The 18,977-nt window shown below is 41.4% G+C and overlaps 1 protein-coding gene across 1 annotated transcript in view; it reads right to left on the bottom strand.

Moving 5' to 3' along the window:
• The window catches only part of LOC122794907 (E3 ubiquitin-protein ligase TRIM62-like), a 367,006-nt gene extending 360,242 nt beyond the window's left edge, over positions 1–6,764 (bottom strand). Inside the window, exons 1-2 of the mRNA XM_044063502.1 lie at positions 6,455–6,764; positions 5,375–5,560 (exon numbers count right to left, since the gene is read on the bottom strand). Of these exons, the coding sequence (XP_043919437.1) occupies positions 5,375–5,560; positions 6,455–6,679 (411 nt within the window). The 5' untranslated portion in view covers positions 6,680–6,764. The remainder of the gene's footprint in view (positions 1–5,374; positions 5,561–6,454) is intronic.
• Positions 6,765–18,977: the final 12,213 nt, after the last annotated feature.

Genomic DNA, 18,977 nt, shown 5'->3' with positions numbered 1-18,977 from the left:
ACTTAATATGTGACTGAGGTACATGATGTAACACCACACACAGGGTGACAGTCTGCATACCTCTCACTGTACATGTTATTGCAGACTGTCCAGCATTTCACCCCATATGTCTGGTCTGTTCCTCATACATTTGTGGTTTTCCAGTGAAATATTGTAAAATGCAATCACTGAATTGTAGTAACTACTGACACATTTAAGTGACAACTGTGACATCTTGCAGGCAGCTAATCTGTTCTGTTGCAACCTGCTGTTATACTGGTCACCTTCTTGGTTAATCAGAGCATGTGTAATGTCTGTCTGTAGTTTTGGCCCTTTGTCCCCCAGTTCTCTCTGACTTTGTCCAGCTTTCTTGCAGTAACAGACTGAGGAGTAAGACAGTCTGTGAGAATACCACCATACGAGTACCTCACATGCAGATGTGGATGCTGTCAGATCCAAACCATCAACACCTAACATCATTAGCCCAGTGAGCCACACCAGACAGAGAGGTTTCATTCCCCACGCTATGAACAGCATACAAATATACATTGTCACCCTTGCATTATGTGGAAAATACAACATGTGGCCAGGTTCTATGTCATAGCCCTGGAATTGTCTGGTCTGCTGATATATCACTGCAGCCTTACTGTTACAGCAGTTGTATGGGTGATGTTTTGGGGGTGAGAGATGACCAGCCCATGCATTGTTGGCACAGACAGTCGTGCGACTGTCCTCTGACCCCAATGTTTGCCATCTCCCTTGAATAATGTAGTGGATTTTCCAGCCATGTGACCTAGTGAATATTATGGAGCACATAGTATTGGACAGAGTACCTGTTGTCCCAGCTGGCTGTTACATCTTTGCAAGTAGCCCAGTAGCCCACTATATTCTCTTGCATATATACTGCAGGTCCATACATATGCTACCATATTCTAGTACCCCTTACATGTGGCACATAGGTGAGTGACTTACCTTGCGAATGCAGTAGGTGACAGTCCTGTAGGTCGGGGTTGACTCTGATGCATGCAGAACACAGCCAATACATGGTTAGGTACAGGTTGTGTGGGCTGGCTGGCATCATTTTTACGAGTCTATATTACATGATCGAAAACTCAAGTCAGCGAACGCTGACCAGTACACAGCAAATTGTCATTTCTGCAAATGGCCATTTTAGAAAAATTTTTCCTAGGGGGAAAAACACTTGGCCATCCCCCTGAATTTGCCCTTTTCCCCATTGCAGTGTGATCTCAGAGTTGGTATAGTTAGATGGGATGTGCTGGGGGTACAGCCACATTGTTGAATGTGGGCAAAGTCTCCCACATCAAAAGGTTTGAAATAATGTGTCGTTTCTGGTTGGCCAAGTGATTTTTTTCCCCTAGGAAAATTTTTGCTGAGGTGGCCATTCGTAGAAATGGTAGTTTGCTATATACTGATTGGCAAACAGGCATTTGCTGACATGGATTTTCTGTCTCATAATATAGACCCCATTTTTACTACGTATGCAAGTTGGAGTAAGTTGTCAGTCCCTAGGACCCTAGGTTGTCAGTGGACATGCTATGTGTTGTCTCTTTGCCAAGGCCAGGGCATACTGGGCGTGCCTATCTTTGCCTACAGGGACATCCTCAGGGGGATGCTCCTCCGAGTCCCCCTGTGGGTGTGGCTGTGGGGACCTAGGCATTGGTGGGGGGCTATGTACTCCTTCCCTTTGCTGATCCTGCTGCAGCTGTTTCTGCAGGATCATATTGTGTTGCATGGCGCATACTGTGAACATCTGTTCACATGTGGCTGGAGAGTATTACAGGGCTCCACCAGATATATCAAGGCACCAGAACTGTGACTTCAGCAGCCCAAACACATGCTCTGCGATGTTCCGCATGCTCTGCAATGTTCCTAGTTTGTGCATGTGCCTCATTACGGCGTTCTTCGGTGGGTGGGTGTGCATTTCTGATTGATGTTGTCATCCATGGTTCCAGTGCATAGCCAGCATCTCCCAGTAAATGGCCATGTGGGATGTCCCCCCAGCAAAAATCTGGTACTGCTGTGATTCATGCCAGTTATGAGAGTCGTGATAACTGCCAGGGCTGCCAGCACACACGTTCATGATAATGCCCTAGGCATCACACATGACCTGGCAGTTGATGGAGTGAAATCCCTTCCAGTTGACATAGATTCTACCCTCCTCACTGAGTGGTGCCTTGATATGTACATGAGTGCATTCTATGGCATGCCGTATCTCAGAGTAGTGTGCTACACAGTGGAAGTGTTGCATACTGCTGGCTCTCTTCTCAGGAGTGTTGGGAAAATAAATATGCTCACTGGCATGTGGTAGCATGGCATCCAGGAGCTCGTGGAGTACCCTGGATGCAGGAGATTGTGAGACCCCATCATGTCCCTAGTTGATCTTTGGAAAGTACCTGTAGCTAGTACCCTAAGAGCTATACATACCTTTGTTTTCACTGGGATGGGTTCCCTTCTGTTGGCTTTTGGTCTGAGTTGAGGGTAGCAGAGCTCAGTGAGTTCTTGTAGTATGTCCCTGTCCAACCTGTAGCGCTCTACAATCTCCGGCTCATGTAGCTCCTGGAAGGTTATCCTAGGCCTGAACACTCTTCTCCTTCTCTACATAGGCCTATTGTCAGTAGCAGCAGCAGCAGCAACAACACTGACCTCAGCATCTAGCACATACAGATGTAGCAGAACTGTAGCAGCCCCTAGCATTCCTTCAGTTAAAAATCCCAAGTCTGTACTCCAATGGAGCAGATTGCGGGGGTGAAATCAGACTGTACTGTGTATGCATCCTTTATAGTACTCTGTTGTAGATGCAGCTTGTGTGATTGGCTAACTATGATGTATTTCACCTGTCATCATCCTTAATGCCATCATTAAGGACTGTTAATAGCCCTAGTTTATGTGAAACAGAGGTCATCAGTAACTAATATACCATTGGCTTTCTCAGCTAATTTGTTTTTGACAGCCTTCCTCACTTAGCATGGCGGCGCGCAGCGCAAACATGCAGAAACACACACCTTGAAGGTAAACAAAGCTTACCAGTAACTGTAAACATCCAGCTGCTCAGCACAGCGCCACACAAACAAGCACCACTGAGCTCCAATGAGCTTACAAGTCTGCAGACACACACACCCTCTTTGATGTCAGCTACCTCTTCTTTGGACACCAACATGGTTCTGTGCCTACATGGATGGGATCTGCAGACACGGATGCCCATTTGTGCTATTCAGTAACTTCACCTCATTTGCATAGGGATCCATACACACAACCTGGAAACTACATAGTTCCAGGCCTTGCCTCATTAACAGCAGTACCATTCCAGCATTTTAGATACTCCACTTAGGGTTATATAATACATTACTGTCACATACTAATAAATTTTGTTTTTACACTCTTTTTCATTTTTTTTTCATAAAAGCATGTTTGCGCAGTGTGGCGCGTTGCACAAACATACCCTTCTTCTTCTTCTTTTGGCTTTTCCCAGTTATGGGGTCACTACAGTGAATCACCTGTCCGCTCATGACTGGCAGTGGAGTTTTACGGTGTCGAGTTGCCAGCCCGGCATCCAACCTTCCACAGAAGGCGCACACACACACACACACAGACACACACACACACACACACACACACACACACACACACACACACACACACACACACACACATACACACGCACTCACACCTAGGGCCAATTTAGAGTTTCCAATACACCTACAGCATGTCTTTGGGATGTGGGAGGAAAATGGAGCACCTGGAGGAAACCCACGCAAACAAAGGGAGGACATGCAGACTCTGCACAGAAGGCACCCCGGATGTGCACAAACATACTTTATTAAAAAAGTAAAATTACTTTAAATTATTTTCCATAAGGTTTTGGATACACGGTGGATAGTTTTGCACATATCTGTCTCTGCTATGTTATTTCTGTCCATTTAACTACTCTTTTACAGCCACTGTTGTCTGTTTTAAATCCTGTACACAGAATGTTTCCATGTACAGTAGGGACACCAACATGTGGTCTGCAGGACTGCCTATTTGCTTGCTGGATCATGCTACCTCCCTCATTTGCATGCAGTTCACCTGATTATGAGGTGATCTGCATGCCACTGATACTTCTCTGTTGGTGCGTGGGCACTGCCCAACTCTGTTTACTGGATTGCAAGCCTGCTTACTTTCATGTCAGCAGTGTGCCACAATGCCTACATGGAAAAATAGTCTGTGTAGGCTTTATTAAATTCCTCCCTATACTTTTGAGTCACTCTGAGAGTAGGATTTTTCTTGGGCACTCTTGCTTCCTGCGACAACATTTGCTTAATTACAATGGCAAAACCTAGCAAAATAAAGACAGCAAAAGTGGGAAACCATAAGTGTACAAAAATGAAAATAGAAAACATAACATCTGATGGCCAGGTAATGGGAACTAAAGGAGAATAGAGCTTATTTACATGAAGGAATGAAAACAATCCAGGTAGAGTGATAAAATATCATATTTAAAGTAGGGAGGGCGGGAAGGAGGTATGTTGATTGACATTCATCTGTGAGTGGTATTCTTTGCAAAAACTGAGAGCGGGACAACATTTCAAAAATGCAGCACAGTGTTGCAGAAGAAGCTATACAGATCTCATTTTTTAATGTTGAACTATGTAAATCTGGTTAAAAAATAAAAAGTGTTCTGAAGGCTGCATCTTTGACACTCTCCCTTTAAAGAGCATCTCTTTACTGAATCCACCTGCAACTGCTACCATGACAATGGTTAGGAAAGTTACCATCCCATATAATGAATAATAGAACACATTTAATAAACTTTTCTCAGCCTCATAACCAGGTATCTTATATGCAATGTATTTCACATGTATATAGAGTCAATGTATTATATGTATGATTGCACTGTATTTTATACATTTCTTAGCTTACATTTTGTATATATATATTTTCTTTCTCAATCTGCTCTGACTGAATCTTTTAGTCTTACACTCTGCACTGAATATTGCCATTATGTTCAGTATTTTGCTCTGCATTCATTCTGTATATAATATTTGTGACTAGAAAAACTGTGCTGTATTTTCTGCTCTTTGATTTCAGGTCATAACCCAGTAAATAAATCAATAAATTGGATGGCAGTGCAATACAGGGCAGCACTCAAATATGTTAATTATCAGCTCATCAACCATGTCAACAATCGCATGTCTATGGAAGTGATTGGAAATTGCAGAACCCAGATAAAATCCACAAAGAATGAAAAACATAGAAAATCCACAGAGGCAAAAGGATAACTCAAGCTAGAATTGAACTCTGTACCCTAAAGCTGTCAGGCATGAATACTAAACATGGCATCCCTGATATCCCTGTCACCAAACATTTTTATTGCAACTTAATCAGCTCCACATACCTGTTTTTTCAGTTCTACTACTCGTCCAAATCTATCCTTAACTGCTCGGGAGACACCACCTCTCATGGTGAGCTGTTCATTCACACAAACTGCTATACAGCAATCCTCAGGTGCTGTGAGGATGCTGTCATTTACTTCATTTAGGTATGTCTTGTCTTCTTTGCAACAGGTAGCTGATATTTCATCCTGCAGAAGAAAAATGAGATGGTTAAATACATGGGCAGCAGAGTCCTTCAGTTAATTTAGCTGTAGTGGAATGTGTGCCATACCTTACTCTGTATGGCAGCTAAGCTCTAATTTTTAGAGAAACAAAAAACATTAACAAACCTGCAGCGAGCCATCCTCACTTTGTAAGCTGCATATGTAATTCTGGTTTATTCTGCCCATTTACTTACATACTGCTTTGAATATTTCTTCTGTTGTTGTTTTATCTTTATAGTGACTAAATCTAATTATAGGGTTAATGAAGTGGGAATATATAACTCTGAAGGCTGCTATTCCAAGATTTCAGACAGAATTTTGCTTCTCCATGACGGGACACCCTCCTTTGTTCTCTTTCAATTAAAGTGAAACTAAAATCTCACCAAACACCATCTTTTGCAGTTATCAATTTATAATTGTTATGATTTCTTCTAGGCAACACAAGAATATATAACTCAACCTTTATATAACATTTCAATAAAGTATTATGAAAACTATCATTCATGTGAGCCAAAGACATAATAACATTGCAAGCAAAAGTAAAGTTCGGGAAGAACAGACGGGATGAACAGCTTTTACAAGATATATAGACAGACATGATTATGACAAAATAAAAATATAAAAAAAGATTCCCACCACCTTATTTGCTTCTTACACACACAAAACAGTACAACACACCCTAGTACAAATGTACTGGATGGTTTTCGGTCTTAAAAAACAGGCAGATTACTTCTGTGCTCAAAATACTAAAACTGCAATAACAGCTCATAATTCCTCACTCTCTCTCTCTCTGTAACAAGTTACAGTTTCAAATCAAAATATGAATTTACAGCCTTCTCCCACATTTATCATGGCTGCAGTTATTAAGCCTCGACTTACAATGTTGAAACGACTCAGGTAAGTAATAGCAGATTTCAAGGCGTAGTCCGGGATAAATTTTCCATCAAATGGACTCCTGCATTCTGGACAATCTTTCCTGTTAGCTTTCCACAGTTTCTCAAGACATCGTTTACAGAAAGTGTGCCCACACTGCAATTTGGCTGGGTCTCTGAAGATACCAAGGCAGACTGAACAACTCAGAGCAGCCTCAAGGTAGTTTGCCATTTCTTCTGACACTTTTATGTCCTTGTGTTGTTGGGCTTCTGCAGAAAACTGTGAAAGTGAAACTAAGCAACATCCGGAAGGGAAAGTAGCAATACACCGGGAGCTGTTCCTGTCAGAATAAGAGCCTTTTAGACTAAGTTTTAGACGGCTGTGATTCAAAACAGTGTTAAACTTCTCTGTGTGGAAGAATTTCAATCCATATATATCTAGTTAATCACTGTATAATAATCAGATCAGATAATGGTAAGTAGAGTAGTGATCTTAAACTCATTCTAAGTAAAAAAATAATAAAAAAATATAATTTGAAATATTATACAGATTTACTAAGTATTCAGAAGTAATCCAAGCAGGGTAGACAGTCTGTTTCCAGTAGAAAATCTTTTATTAAGTACAAGGACAAGCGAGCCAAGTAAAACAAAAATAACAGAATAATAGTTTCCTCACAAGCTTTCTAACTATATATATACTTTTTATCAGGCAAGGGAGTGGTTTGTTGTGCTGTAAAACACAGCATATTGGTGTACATGTTAAATTCACATCCCTTCCCATCAGTGTGACATTCCAGCTGGTCCTGTCCTACTTAGCAGCTGTCATAATAATATAACCCTTAGGTACTTTAAATAAAATTAATATTGATGTGGTACCTCTTATTTAACCAGATTATCAAGTCTGTGATTTCATCCAAGACAATATACTACATTCCTGGAAATATATAAACCTTAGACCATTTGGCAATTTAAAATATATATAAATTTATACATATACCTTTTGCATGCAAAAAATCCATTCTGCAAATTATGTTCTCTTTCCATAACCTATTGTTAACAAAGATTGCTTTTGTCCTTCTAGACTTCTTCAGGTCTGCGTACAAGAACCCTAAAAACTATCTACAAAAATATTATTGCATAATTAGCTAGTATTGTTATTGTTATTATACATTTCCAATAAAGTGGAAAAAAACGTACAAGAACCCTAAAAACTATCTACAAAATATTATTGTATAATTAGCTAGTATTGTTATTATACATTTCCAATAAAGTGGAAAAAAGAATAAGAAAAAGAAAAAACATATGATGACAGAAGCAAAATATAGATTTCAATTAAAAATTATTTAACATGGTATTTAAAACCAACTGGAAGTATAAAATAAAATAAAATTAGTCATGTAAACAATGTGACAATTTTCTAGGTTCCAGCACACTTTTAACTGAACAGTAGTAGTTTAATCCAGGCTTCCTAAAAGAGTTCAGCTTTAATTGCCACATGAGTTCACATTTCTCCAACATATTCAAGATGTCTCCTTCAAGATCACCCATGTCTATGTCTATGGAACTTAAAACCTGTGTGTCTTTATGAAGAGCAAGGTGTTTGGCTAGGCCATTAGTTTTACATCCAGAGTGGATTTCTGCCAGATGACATGAAATCCTACACTAAAGTTTATTTACAGTCTTGCCCACATAAAATGGATCACATTCATTGCACTGTGCCCTGTAAATTACTTTTATAGTATCACAGTCACCCCGTGCACTGGTCTTAATGATTTTCTTTAAATTAGGGCAATAAAAACTATCACCTTGGTTTATGTTGTTCTTCTTTCGGCTTTTCCTGGTTAGGGGTCACCACAGCAGAACTCCAGTCCGCTAATGATTAGCAGTAGATTTTTTTTTTTTTTTTTTTTTTTTTTTATACGGGTGCCGAGGTGCCAGCTCGACGCCCAACCTTCAACAAAGGCTTACAAAATGTACAATTAGCTTAATCTTTTAGTGTTTCTTTCATATAGTCTAGGTTTAAATTCAACAAAACTTCTAATGTTCCTGGCCTTCCTGTAAACAAAGGATGGGGCTTCGCCTGAGATGGTAATCAGAAAAGGTTTTCCTGTGACAATGGCCCAGTTTTCTTTAATAACATTTTTGATACGATGATAACCCAAAGTGTATGTCAGGATGCAGCTATTTTTGCATTTGTTATTCTCTGTGGAATTTCTTAACATTTTCCTACTGGGGAGGTTGAGTGAAGGTGCTTCAGTCCTTTTCAGTTAAGTAATGGGTCCCAGGATGTCTTTCAACATCTGACTTTCATAGCCTCTCACTAGGAAATCAATATTGACAGCACAGACACCAGCCATCACACCAGTACCAAAGACAGCACCAGTACCGGAACAAGAAACACAACAAACACCAGTGCTCCAGAGCTTATCCCTCTTACCAGGTTGTCCCCACTACAGCCCCAGGGAGACAGGAGAAAACAAACACTGGATGGAGTGAGGGAACCAGACTTGAACCCTGAGTACAACCCAGGTCCAAGCTCAGACAGAGGAACCAGCCACAGCCACAATAATAGGTACTCCACTTATCTGGAACCACTCTGTTAAAGCACTGACTGAAGATGAAAAAAGTGTGTTGCCCAAAGGACTCACTTTTGTATCAAGCTTCAGGAGTGAGGTAGCTCAGGTACTGATAGGCCTTAAAATGTTTGTGAGGAAGCTCAACTTAAAGGTGCAGTTTCATGGCAAAATTAATGACATTGAAAATAAGTCTATTGATGAAACTATAAAAAGGCCTAGCAGCTATTGTCCACCACTACATCAAACATTAGCTGCTTTTGAAGTGAAATGTGAGATGGATATCAGGAAACTACTTTAAAAACCTCCTAAAAAAGTTTATAACTTAACACAGGTAGAAATAAAAGCATTGATTCAGCTAGACAATGATAAATCCAGACACGTAATGAAGGCAGACAAGGGAGGATGTATACTTGTGACTGATATCACTCTCTACAACCAAAAGATAGAGAACATGCTGGAGGATAACACATTTTATGAGTTATGATGAGTACCCTGTACATGCATGTTAATAGCTGCATAGAGGCAGCTATGCCCTCCAGGAAGAAGTACAGAACTAACTCAAAAAAGCAAGCCACCCTGGTGGAATCAGAAAATCAATAGGCTGTATAACAGGAGGAATAAATCATGGCAAAAATTAGGAGGTGCAGCACCAAGCTGGATAAAAGCACTCTCATCAAATTAAACAAACAACTCAAAGGACAAATAAAGTCTACCAAAGCCAGATCTGAGGTAAGTTTGGCCTCCCAGGCCAAGGACAAGCACAAAGCATTTTTTAGCTATGTCTGCAACCTCAAAGGCTATACACAATTGTGTGCAGAGCTCATTGTAAATGGAGCCACCTATACTGAGCCAGAAGATATAGAAAACCTCCTGGCTGTTAAATTCAACTCCAGCTTTACCTGTCTCTCCCCCTCAACCTTCCCTCATTAAATATAATGAAATATAACTCCCCCTACTATCACTAGGAAACAGGACCTTAATGATCTCTCTAAGACCAAGAACACTGCATCAATGGGCCCGGACAATATCCCATGATGCCTTCCAAACAGCATGAAACATGATCTATCAGGGCCTCTGGTGGAATTACTGTTTAACTGTAGCCTTGAAACAGGCTTCGTGCCTCATGAATGGAAACAGGCAACAGTCATCCCTCTGCACAAAGGTGGGCCATCTACAGACCCTGGAAACTATAAACCTATAAGTCTGACCAGTGTTATATGTAAAGCCATGGAATGAATTATCATGGAGATGATCAATAGAGATATTGGTTGGGTCCAGTGTCCGGAGGTTTGCTACATCTCTATTGATCATCTCCATGATAATTCTTTCCATGGCTATATGCCTGCTCAACCTGGTGGACTTCTTTGAGAAGGTCACCAAAGTAATGGATGAGAGCAAAATCGTTCACACTGCCTACCTTGACCTGGCCAAGGCATTTGACACAATACCCCACTCGGGCATTGTTGACAAGCTCAAGAGGTTAGGTACAAGCTCATATGTCAGCAGGTGGATACCCAACTGTCTCACAGACAGGACCCAGGAAGTTAGAATTGGGGAGTCCACCTCTACAAAGAGGCCAGTCACAAGTGGAGTCCCTCAGGGATCAGTCTTTGTACAGCTCCTTTTTGGCATTTACTTCTCAGAAGTCAAGGCTAATGCCAGTGGTCACTGGCTGACTAAATTTGCAGATGATTGCAAATTAGGAGCTGTATTAAATCTGACACAGACAAACAACCAGTGTCAGAGCCATGGACTAAAACTAAATGCCAAGAAATGCATAATAGTATCCTTTGGGAAGTCATCCATCCCTGGTAACTATAATATTGACAACACACCCCTTAGAGTTGAATCAATATTCAGGGACTTAGGGACACACATACATAGTAATCTAGCCTTTGGCCATCATGGGTCTACAGTGGTGAGGAAATCATTCTATGTTGCACAACTTATAAACAAAGGTATGGCATCTAAGTCCAAGGAAGTCATTGTTCCACTGTATTCGGCATTCATTAGACCTATAATTGATTACAGTGCACCCTTTGGTATGCACTTAACCAGGCATATCCAACAATTGGAATGTCCACAGAGGTTCCTCCCTAAAAGAATACAGGACATAAGCAAAATGTCCTATGCAGACTGCCTCAAGGCCCTTTCCCTGCATTCTGTCTCCTACAGTCTTTTGAGGGGAAGTCTATGCCTGGCATACAGGGCATTGCCAGACGCCACTCTGATGGACCTCCTGCATATCCACAAAATGAACAGCAGCAGAATTACCCATTCTAAAGACTTAAACCTTGCCTGTCATATAAATAGGACCTGCTGGAAAGATAGGTATGTATCCCATCTATGGAACAGGCTCCCCATCCATGTGAAGCAGAGTTCCTGCCTAACCCAGTTCAATTGCAACTTAGACAACTGGATGGGAAACTGGAAATTCATCCCTGGTTTGGCACCTATGTCTAGAATTGACACAGGTAACCTGTAAATGGTTAATCTCCCAGGCACATGCTTATACTTATCAAGGTTATCAAAACTTGTTAAAGATTTGGGATGCATGGCTAGGCTTAAAAAGCCCCTTGTGGTCATTAGCTTAGTAAACACCTAGGAACCTAGGAACTTATTTATCATGGATGACATAAAAAGAGCATATGACTTATGGTACACTAATCTCAACACCTTATGGGAAGAAAAACTTATTACTGAAAACCTTTATTATTATTTATGGATCCCATGCCCATGTTTACCTTACATTTTTTGGAATACCAAGGACACAAAAGAACAGAGAAGACCCACATTATAGATCAGTGGTAGCAAGTGGAGGTTCCCTTACTGAAGCCACAGCCATTTACCTTGATTACTTGCTGAAACCTCTTGCAGAAAATAATAAGTCATTCATAAGAGATTCAGTGGATTTTTTTTGAGGAAAATAAAAAACATTGCAATGGAAGCTGACAGTATTTTATTAACTATCAATGTGGAATCCTTGCACATAGTGCTCCCTCACAATTACTGTATAACAGCAACTATGGAATCTTTTAAGAAACATAATCAAGGTACACAGGCCCAGCTACAAAAGTTAAGCAAGCTCATTAATCTTGTATTGGACTTTAATTTCTTTACTTCCAATGGCAAACACTGCAAACAAAAACTGGTATAGCAATGGGGGCTGCCATGGCTCCCAGCATAGTAACAGAAAGTACCGGTCACATCAGAGGCTTGGTAGGTCATTGTTAAGAAAATGAGAACTGTTGTAAAGCTTAGCATTAAATACCATAAGTTCGGGTTATGCTATAAGAGAATAACTATGCGAAGATAACCATGTGAGCAGCCAGAATGCATTACAAATTGAATATTTTACTGTGCACATTTTAAGAAATGGATAGATTGGCCTAAACTCTAGATTGATGTGTGCACTTTTTTATTCCTGGGAAATGCTATTCAGTAGTGGAGGCATATGAGGGAGCAGTTTTAGTGGCACATCAGGTTGTGATTTGTTTGATGTCTTTTGTCATGCAAAGCTGACTAAATAGTTGAATCTAACCAAGCTGGAAAAGTGAGACTCCAGTCCACTGAAGGAGGGGAGATGGGAGGATTAATTTGGCCAGGAATTGAAACTTGCAAAACTGCTTCTTATGAAGAGTCTTTTCTATCTTTCAGAGAATGTATAGCATCAGTAGAAACAACATTTGTAAAACTCAGTGCAGACCAATCAATGACACATGAGCTCAGACCTCTTAACTGTCCCTGATTTTCATGGACGTGCCTGATTTTGACTCAGATGTTAGGTTCATAGGTTCATAGGTTGGTACTAGGCTATCGGCAGCCCTAGGGCCTATGCAAGCCTAGCCATAACAATTCCCTGGATATTTCTTCCCACAATATTTACTTCTCTGGACCCCTGTCTAGCAGAGTGACTGACATGATCCCCGGGGTGAATTTCCTATCTCCCATCCAACCATCAAGGTTCCTTTTGAAGAGGGCCAAGGAGGTGCTCTGCTTGACATGTATGGGCAGTCTATTCCAGAGTATGGGGAGTCTCTGGGTCAGGAACTTATCCCTCCAGCATGTTTTGTTCATTGTGATGACAAGGTTTAGATCCCTGGAGTGTATGGCTCTGAGGGATTGGGATTTCTTTAAGTGGAGCATGTCCAACAGCTCTGGGTTTGACATGGCCTTATATGTTAAGCAGAGATCGCCTCTGAGTAGACGACATGCCACAGAGTATAGCTGGAGTTTTTTTAGATGGTCAGCATATGGCATCTGCTTTAGGCCTGTGATTCTTTTAGTGAGGTATTTCTGTGGCCTTTCCAGCTGTTGCAGATGTCTTGTGAATTACATACCAAACAGGGCATTATACTCTATAATGGGCCTAATGAGGGATGAGTACAGTGGGACAATGACCTCCTTTTTTCTGGATGAAAAGCCCTTAGTGATGAGGTGTGCCGCATAGGATTTCCTGACTGTTGTGGCGATGTGGTTATCGAAAGTGAGACCACTGTCCACCTGTATCCCTAAGTCTCTCATCACACTTTTGATGTTTAGTGTCCTGACACCTATGTGGTAATTCATGGGTAAATGTTTTTTTCCAAAGGGGATAACTATACATTTCTTGGCATTAAGCTTGAGCCCATGGCTCTGGCACCAGGCATCTGTTTCTGTAAGGCCCTTTTGTAGAATATCCATATCATTTGGGGATTCAATAATGGCTCCCAGTTTGCACTCATCTGCGAACTTTGTTAGCCAGAGTCCCTTAGTGTTGGCCTGTACTTCAGAGAAGTAGATGCCAAACAAGAGTGGCCCCAGGACTGAACCCTAAGGTACTCCACTTGTCACTTGTCTGGAGCTGGATTTGGAGTCGGCTATTTTTACAGTATGGGTTCTGTCAGTAAGCCAGTTGGCAACCCATCGAGTGACATAGGGATTTATGCCCAGCTTAGTAAGTTTATCTATGATTCCAGAGTGGGGGATGGTGTTGAAGGCCTTGACCAGGTCCAGATAGGCTATGTGGACCTCCTTACCCTCGTCCACAGCTTTGGAGACTGATTCGAAGAAGTCAGTCAGATTCAGGAGACAAGATTGGCCCTTCACAAACCCAAACTGGGTGGGGTCCAGTGTTTGAAGCTTGCCATTGTCTTTGTTTATAAGTTCCATGATAATGCATTCCATGCCCTTGCAGATCAGGCTTGTCAGACTGATGGGACGTTAGTTCCCAGGATCCAAGGTGGATCTTCCCTTGTGGAGCAGGATAACTGTAGCTGTGTACCACTCAGTGGAAGACTGAGGTGAGGCTATGATTAAACATGACACTTAGGTGAGGTGCCAGTTCATTTTGTAGTTCATGTAGTACACAGCCTGGGATGTCATCTGATCCCATGGATGCTGTATTCTTAGCTTTGGAGAATGCGGTTTCTACCTGTGTGGCCATGATTATCGGAATTTGGCAATCTTTTGGTATTGAGATGGGCCCTTTAGGGGGTGAGAGGGGGGTGAATTTCGCACTAAATCGGTCTGCCAGGATATTGGCAATATCCTTGGGATCAGTATATTTAATGCCATTCTGCTGTAGCTCAGAGCAGATCTGAGCATTGCCATTTAGATTCTTGACATAACTATAGAATGCCTTGTGGTTGTCTTTGGAATCTTTTGCAATTTTATTTTCGTAACTAGCTTTTGAGGATTTTATGAGGGATCTCAGCTTCTTACTGAGGCTGGTGAGGGAGTTTTTTGCATCCTGGGATTTTCCTCTTTTCTGCAACAGTTTCTTCCTTCTGTTGTATCATTTGTTTATAGCAGGGGACCTTTTTTTGGAGAAGACCATCTTGGTTCTATTTGGGATGGCATGATTCATGTACTAGTGGATGTGCTCGTACAGTGCCTTAGTGTAGGATTCTGCAGTCGAACTTCCAGATCCCGTCTGCGTGGGTGAAGTTTCTCACTTCTGACTTCAGCAGCATGAAGTTGGCTTTGGAGAAGTTTTTTAAGGAGGTTTCCTTACTGGGGGGGTGGGGGTGGGATGTGGATGTCAAAGGTGATTTGCTTATGGTCAGACCTGACCAATGAGGGGGTGACCACTGGTGTGAAGCATCTATCTCCCATGTTGGTAATGACCAGGTCTAGGATATTGGAGCCCCTGGTGGGACAATGGATTAGTTGATCCAGGGCGTTGGAATTTATGAATTCCAAGAACTGTTGGGAAAAGGAGTTGGTACCCGGGTAGTTTTCCCAATTAATGACAGGGTAGTTGAAATCACCCAGTATTAGGGTGTTTGGTTGTATCTTAATATTTTCCAGTATGTTTAGAAAGGTGTAGTGAGAATCTTGGGGCATGGTGGGGGATCTGTAGCAAGCTACAATTTGGATTGCAGTCTTACATAGTGTTAGTTGCACCTGGAGAATTTCAGATGCATTGTGTTAGGCAACTAGCCTGGAGGTGTGAATATCCTTGGTGAATATGGACACTCCTCCACCTTTAGTGTTTCGGTCTTGGTTTTGTGGCCGAAAAGTGTGGTAAGAATTGTAGCCTGGTATTGCAGGGGTGCTCTCTGGAGCCTTGAACCAGGTCTCAGTTACTGCACAGATATCAATGTTCTCCATTTTTAGGAGTGCCTCGAGAAAGTGCATTTTGAGGTTTAGACTTCTAGCATTGAGTAGAATTACCTTCAGATTTTGCATGCTTGTATCTGTTACAGTGGTGGTTTTATCCTTTGAACCTTGCCTAAAAAAGGCACTATAGGGCTGGCAAGAGCTTTAGCCAGTAACCCGAATCCCAGGGGTGACAGGTGCAGACCATCTCTGGCAAAGCATCATGGTTTGTCGATCATGTCTTCCCAGGCAGACAAATACTGGATCCCCTTTGAATGACACCAGAAGATTAGCCAATTGTTGAAGTCAATCATTTTGTCCTTATACTGTGGTATTATTCTGGGCGAAGGCAGGATGCTACTCAGGGCTAGGGTCATACCTGCCTGGGTCACATGATCCAAGAGCTCTTCCATGTCTCTTTTCATATAGTCCAGGGAGGTACGTCTCAAGTCATTCACTCCAGCATGGACAATGACAGAGTCGTATTTGTATTTGTTGTGGAGTGACTTGAGTGCATGCGTTATGTGGCAGATCCTGGCACCCGACAGGCAGCTGACTGTAATTTTCTCCTTGTTCAGCCTGGTGAGTGGGACATCAGTGTGCCTGACTATAGAGTCACCTATGACTAAAGTGTTGGGTACATTGTCTGTCCCTCTTTATCCCTCCTAAAAGTGGTGACTTTGGAGAAAAAGTGGTGAATTACACAATAAATAATGACAATAATTAAGAGTTACAGACTTCAGAAAATGCATATTAATTCACATTATCTTAATCTGCCAATGTCTCAAGTTAATAGCACCAATTTTTTTAAAAGTGTCCTTAATTATTTCTCGATTTGTCCCTGATTCTGTTGAAATTTGTCCCTGATTGGTTTAGAGCTATGTATGAGCTCCAGACTGTCAAACTTGGCATTTTTTTTCAGGTGTTCCTTTCTAAGTGAATAGAAGTCTAGTCTGACAACAAATGGTAGGGCTATTTGTTCTCAGTCTGTGCATTATGGGACAGATTTAACTTTCCAAAGGAATCACAATGTCTGCCCCCATGAGGGCAGACAAGGGGTCTATATCATATCCTCGAAGCCTGTCAGTTTGCCATTTTTTCCACTGTAGTGCAATCTCGCAGTTGGTATATTTAGTTATGGGGGGGCCCACATTGGAGGGTGTATGTTTGAAGTGGTGTGATTGTGTTTTGAGGGCAAGCGATTTCTTTCCCAGGGAAAGAAATCGCTATTGTCAACTTTCGTAGTTTAATGACTTCGCTGATTACATGTCGATGAAGAGGCGTTCAACGGAAAGCCTCTTCAAGGTTTAATATAGACCCCAGACAAGAGTAAAAAAAAATAAAATTAGGAATGAGTACTTATTTTGCTGCAGGCAGCTTTGGGAGTTGCAGTAAACCATGGCAAGATAAAAAATATGTTTTTTTCATCATTTGCCTGTAGTGGTCCTTGGGTTTTCAACTGGAAACAGACTTTCTACCCTGCTTGGATTACTTTTGAATGCTTAGTAATTCTGTATAATATTTCAAATTATATTTTTTATTATTTTTTTGACTTAGGAAAAATTTAAGATCACTACTTCTACTACAATTATATGATGTGATTAATGTACAGTGATTAACTAGATATATATGGATTGAAAATCTTCCAGACAGAGAAGTTTCTTAGACTCTTTTGTTTTTGGACCCACTATTCTTATTTAGTGGGTTGTTTGAGACTTCAGGGATACCACAGTGATTACTTGTTTTTTATACCTTATTTCTCTTAAATGTAAACTGTTTTTTCTGAAAATGGGTAACACGTTGAGAGATGCATGGTTACAGCTCAGAACATTTAAACAAATTGCAATGCCTTCTCATAGTTGAGAGACCAGAGTCTCACAGAGCTGGAAAGTTCCCCTACTTTTTGATCTGCCAAACTACACCATTTTTGTTGAAGAAGTCTGATGCTTCTGTGTTTTGTTTAGTTGTTAAGAATAATTTCCTCAAATATTTCTACAACTACAACTATCTACCTCACATGGAATCTTAGCAGGTGAAGAACTGGAGCAGGAAACATGCATCGGGTGTCTCAACAGCTACAATAGTGCCTAGACCAGGCTTCTATAGTTTTTGCTAACTGCAGCCATTGGAGACTTCTACTCTTTGACTACATGAAATGTATTTATTATTTGAAGCACTGCAACAATAAGTCTCCACATCTGAAGATATAACTTGATTATGTTTAAGCAGAATGTTATCTTACTGTACAAAAACTTGTCCACAGATGCAGGTGTCCCCCTCACCAGACTGGACAAGGAGAAGGTCATGGTCAGCTGTGTGTCAGGGTCCCGGATCTGTCAAATCACACATGCACTCAAGACATGCAACAACAAGTACTGTTATGACTCTGTTATAGTCCATGTTGGAGTGAATGACTTGAGACTTACCTCTCTGGACTATATGAGGAGAGATATGACAGAAATCTAAGATTACATGTCCCAGGCAGGTATGACCCTAGCCCTAATCAGCATTCTACCTTCACCCAGGATGATGCCACAATATAAACAAAAAATGATCGACTTCAACAATTGGCTTAGCTTATGGTGTCATTCCAGGGGGATCCAGTGTCTGTCAGCCTTGGAAGACATGGTTGACAGGCCACGTTGCTTTGCCAGAGATGGTCAGCACCTGTATCCTGTAGGCTTTTGGATACTGGCAAAGGAACTTGCCTCCCCCATAGTGCTTTTTTAGGCAATGTCAAAACAACAGAATTTCTGATGTAACAAATCCACTCTAGACAAACTCAAGAGTCTGCTGCTGAATGCTAGGAGTCTAAACATGAAACTACACTCCCTGAAAGCACTCCTCACCTTGGAAGATACTGATGTTTGTGCTGTCACTGAGACATGGTTCAAGGCTACAGTAAGCACCCCTGCCATGCAAGGCCACAATGCCTTCCACACGTTCAGACCTCAAAATGAGCAAGAAAGAACCATAGGTGTAGGTGTATCCATGTTCATTAAAGCCAAGTACACCTCAAAACTGGTCAAACAGTACAACTCTCAAACTACTCCATGTCCAATTAACTACAAGCAAAATACCCTACCACATCATTGCCAGCTATAGGTCCTCCACCAGGAATGAAGAAAAGCACACCGCCTACCTAGACTTACTGGGATCACTCACCATACAGCCCAACACCTTAGTCATGGGAGATTTCAACTATCCTGCTATCGACTGGGTGACATACATGAACACGAAAAAGAAGTTATGTACCTACCATAACGTTCCATGTTAGCTGTCTTCTTCTCACCTTCTTTCTTGCTGGTTGGGTTCAGAGCCGATACTCGGCTCCGACTCGGCCATCTTCAAAAGCTCGAGAGCTGCTTACTG

The sequence above is a fragment of the Protopterus annectens genome, chromosome 2.part1, assembly GCF_019279795.1.
Source record: "Protopterus annectens isolate FY-2018-M chromosome 2.part1, PAN1.0, whole genome shotgun sequence".
In the NCBI taxonomy this organism is placed as follows: Eukaryota; Metazoa; Chordata; order Ceratodontiformes; family Protopteridae; genus Protopterus; species Protopterus annectens.
Note: the sequence above shows the minus strand (reverse complement) of the source record. Positions and strands in the feature narration are given on the sequence as shown.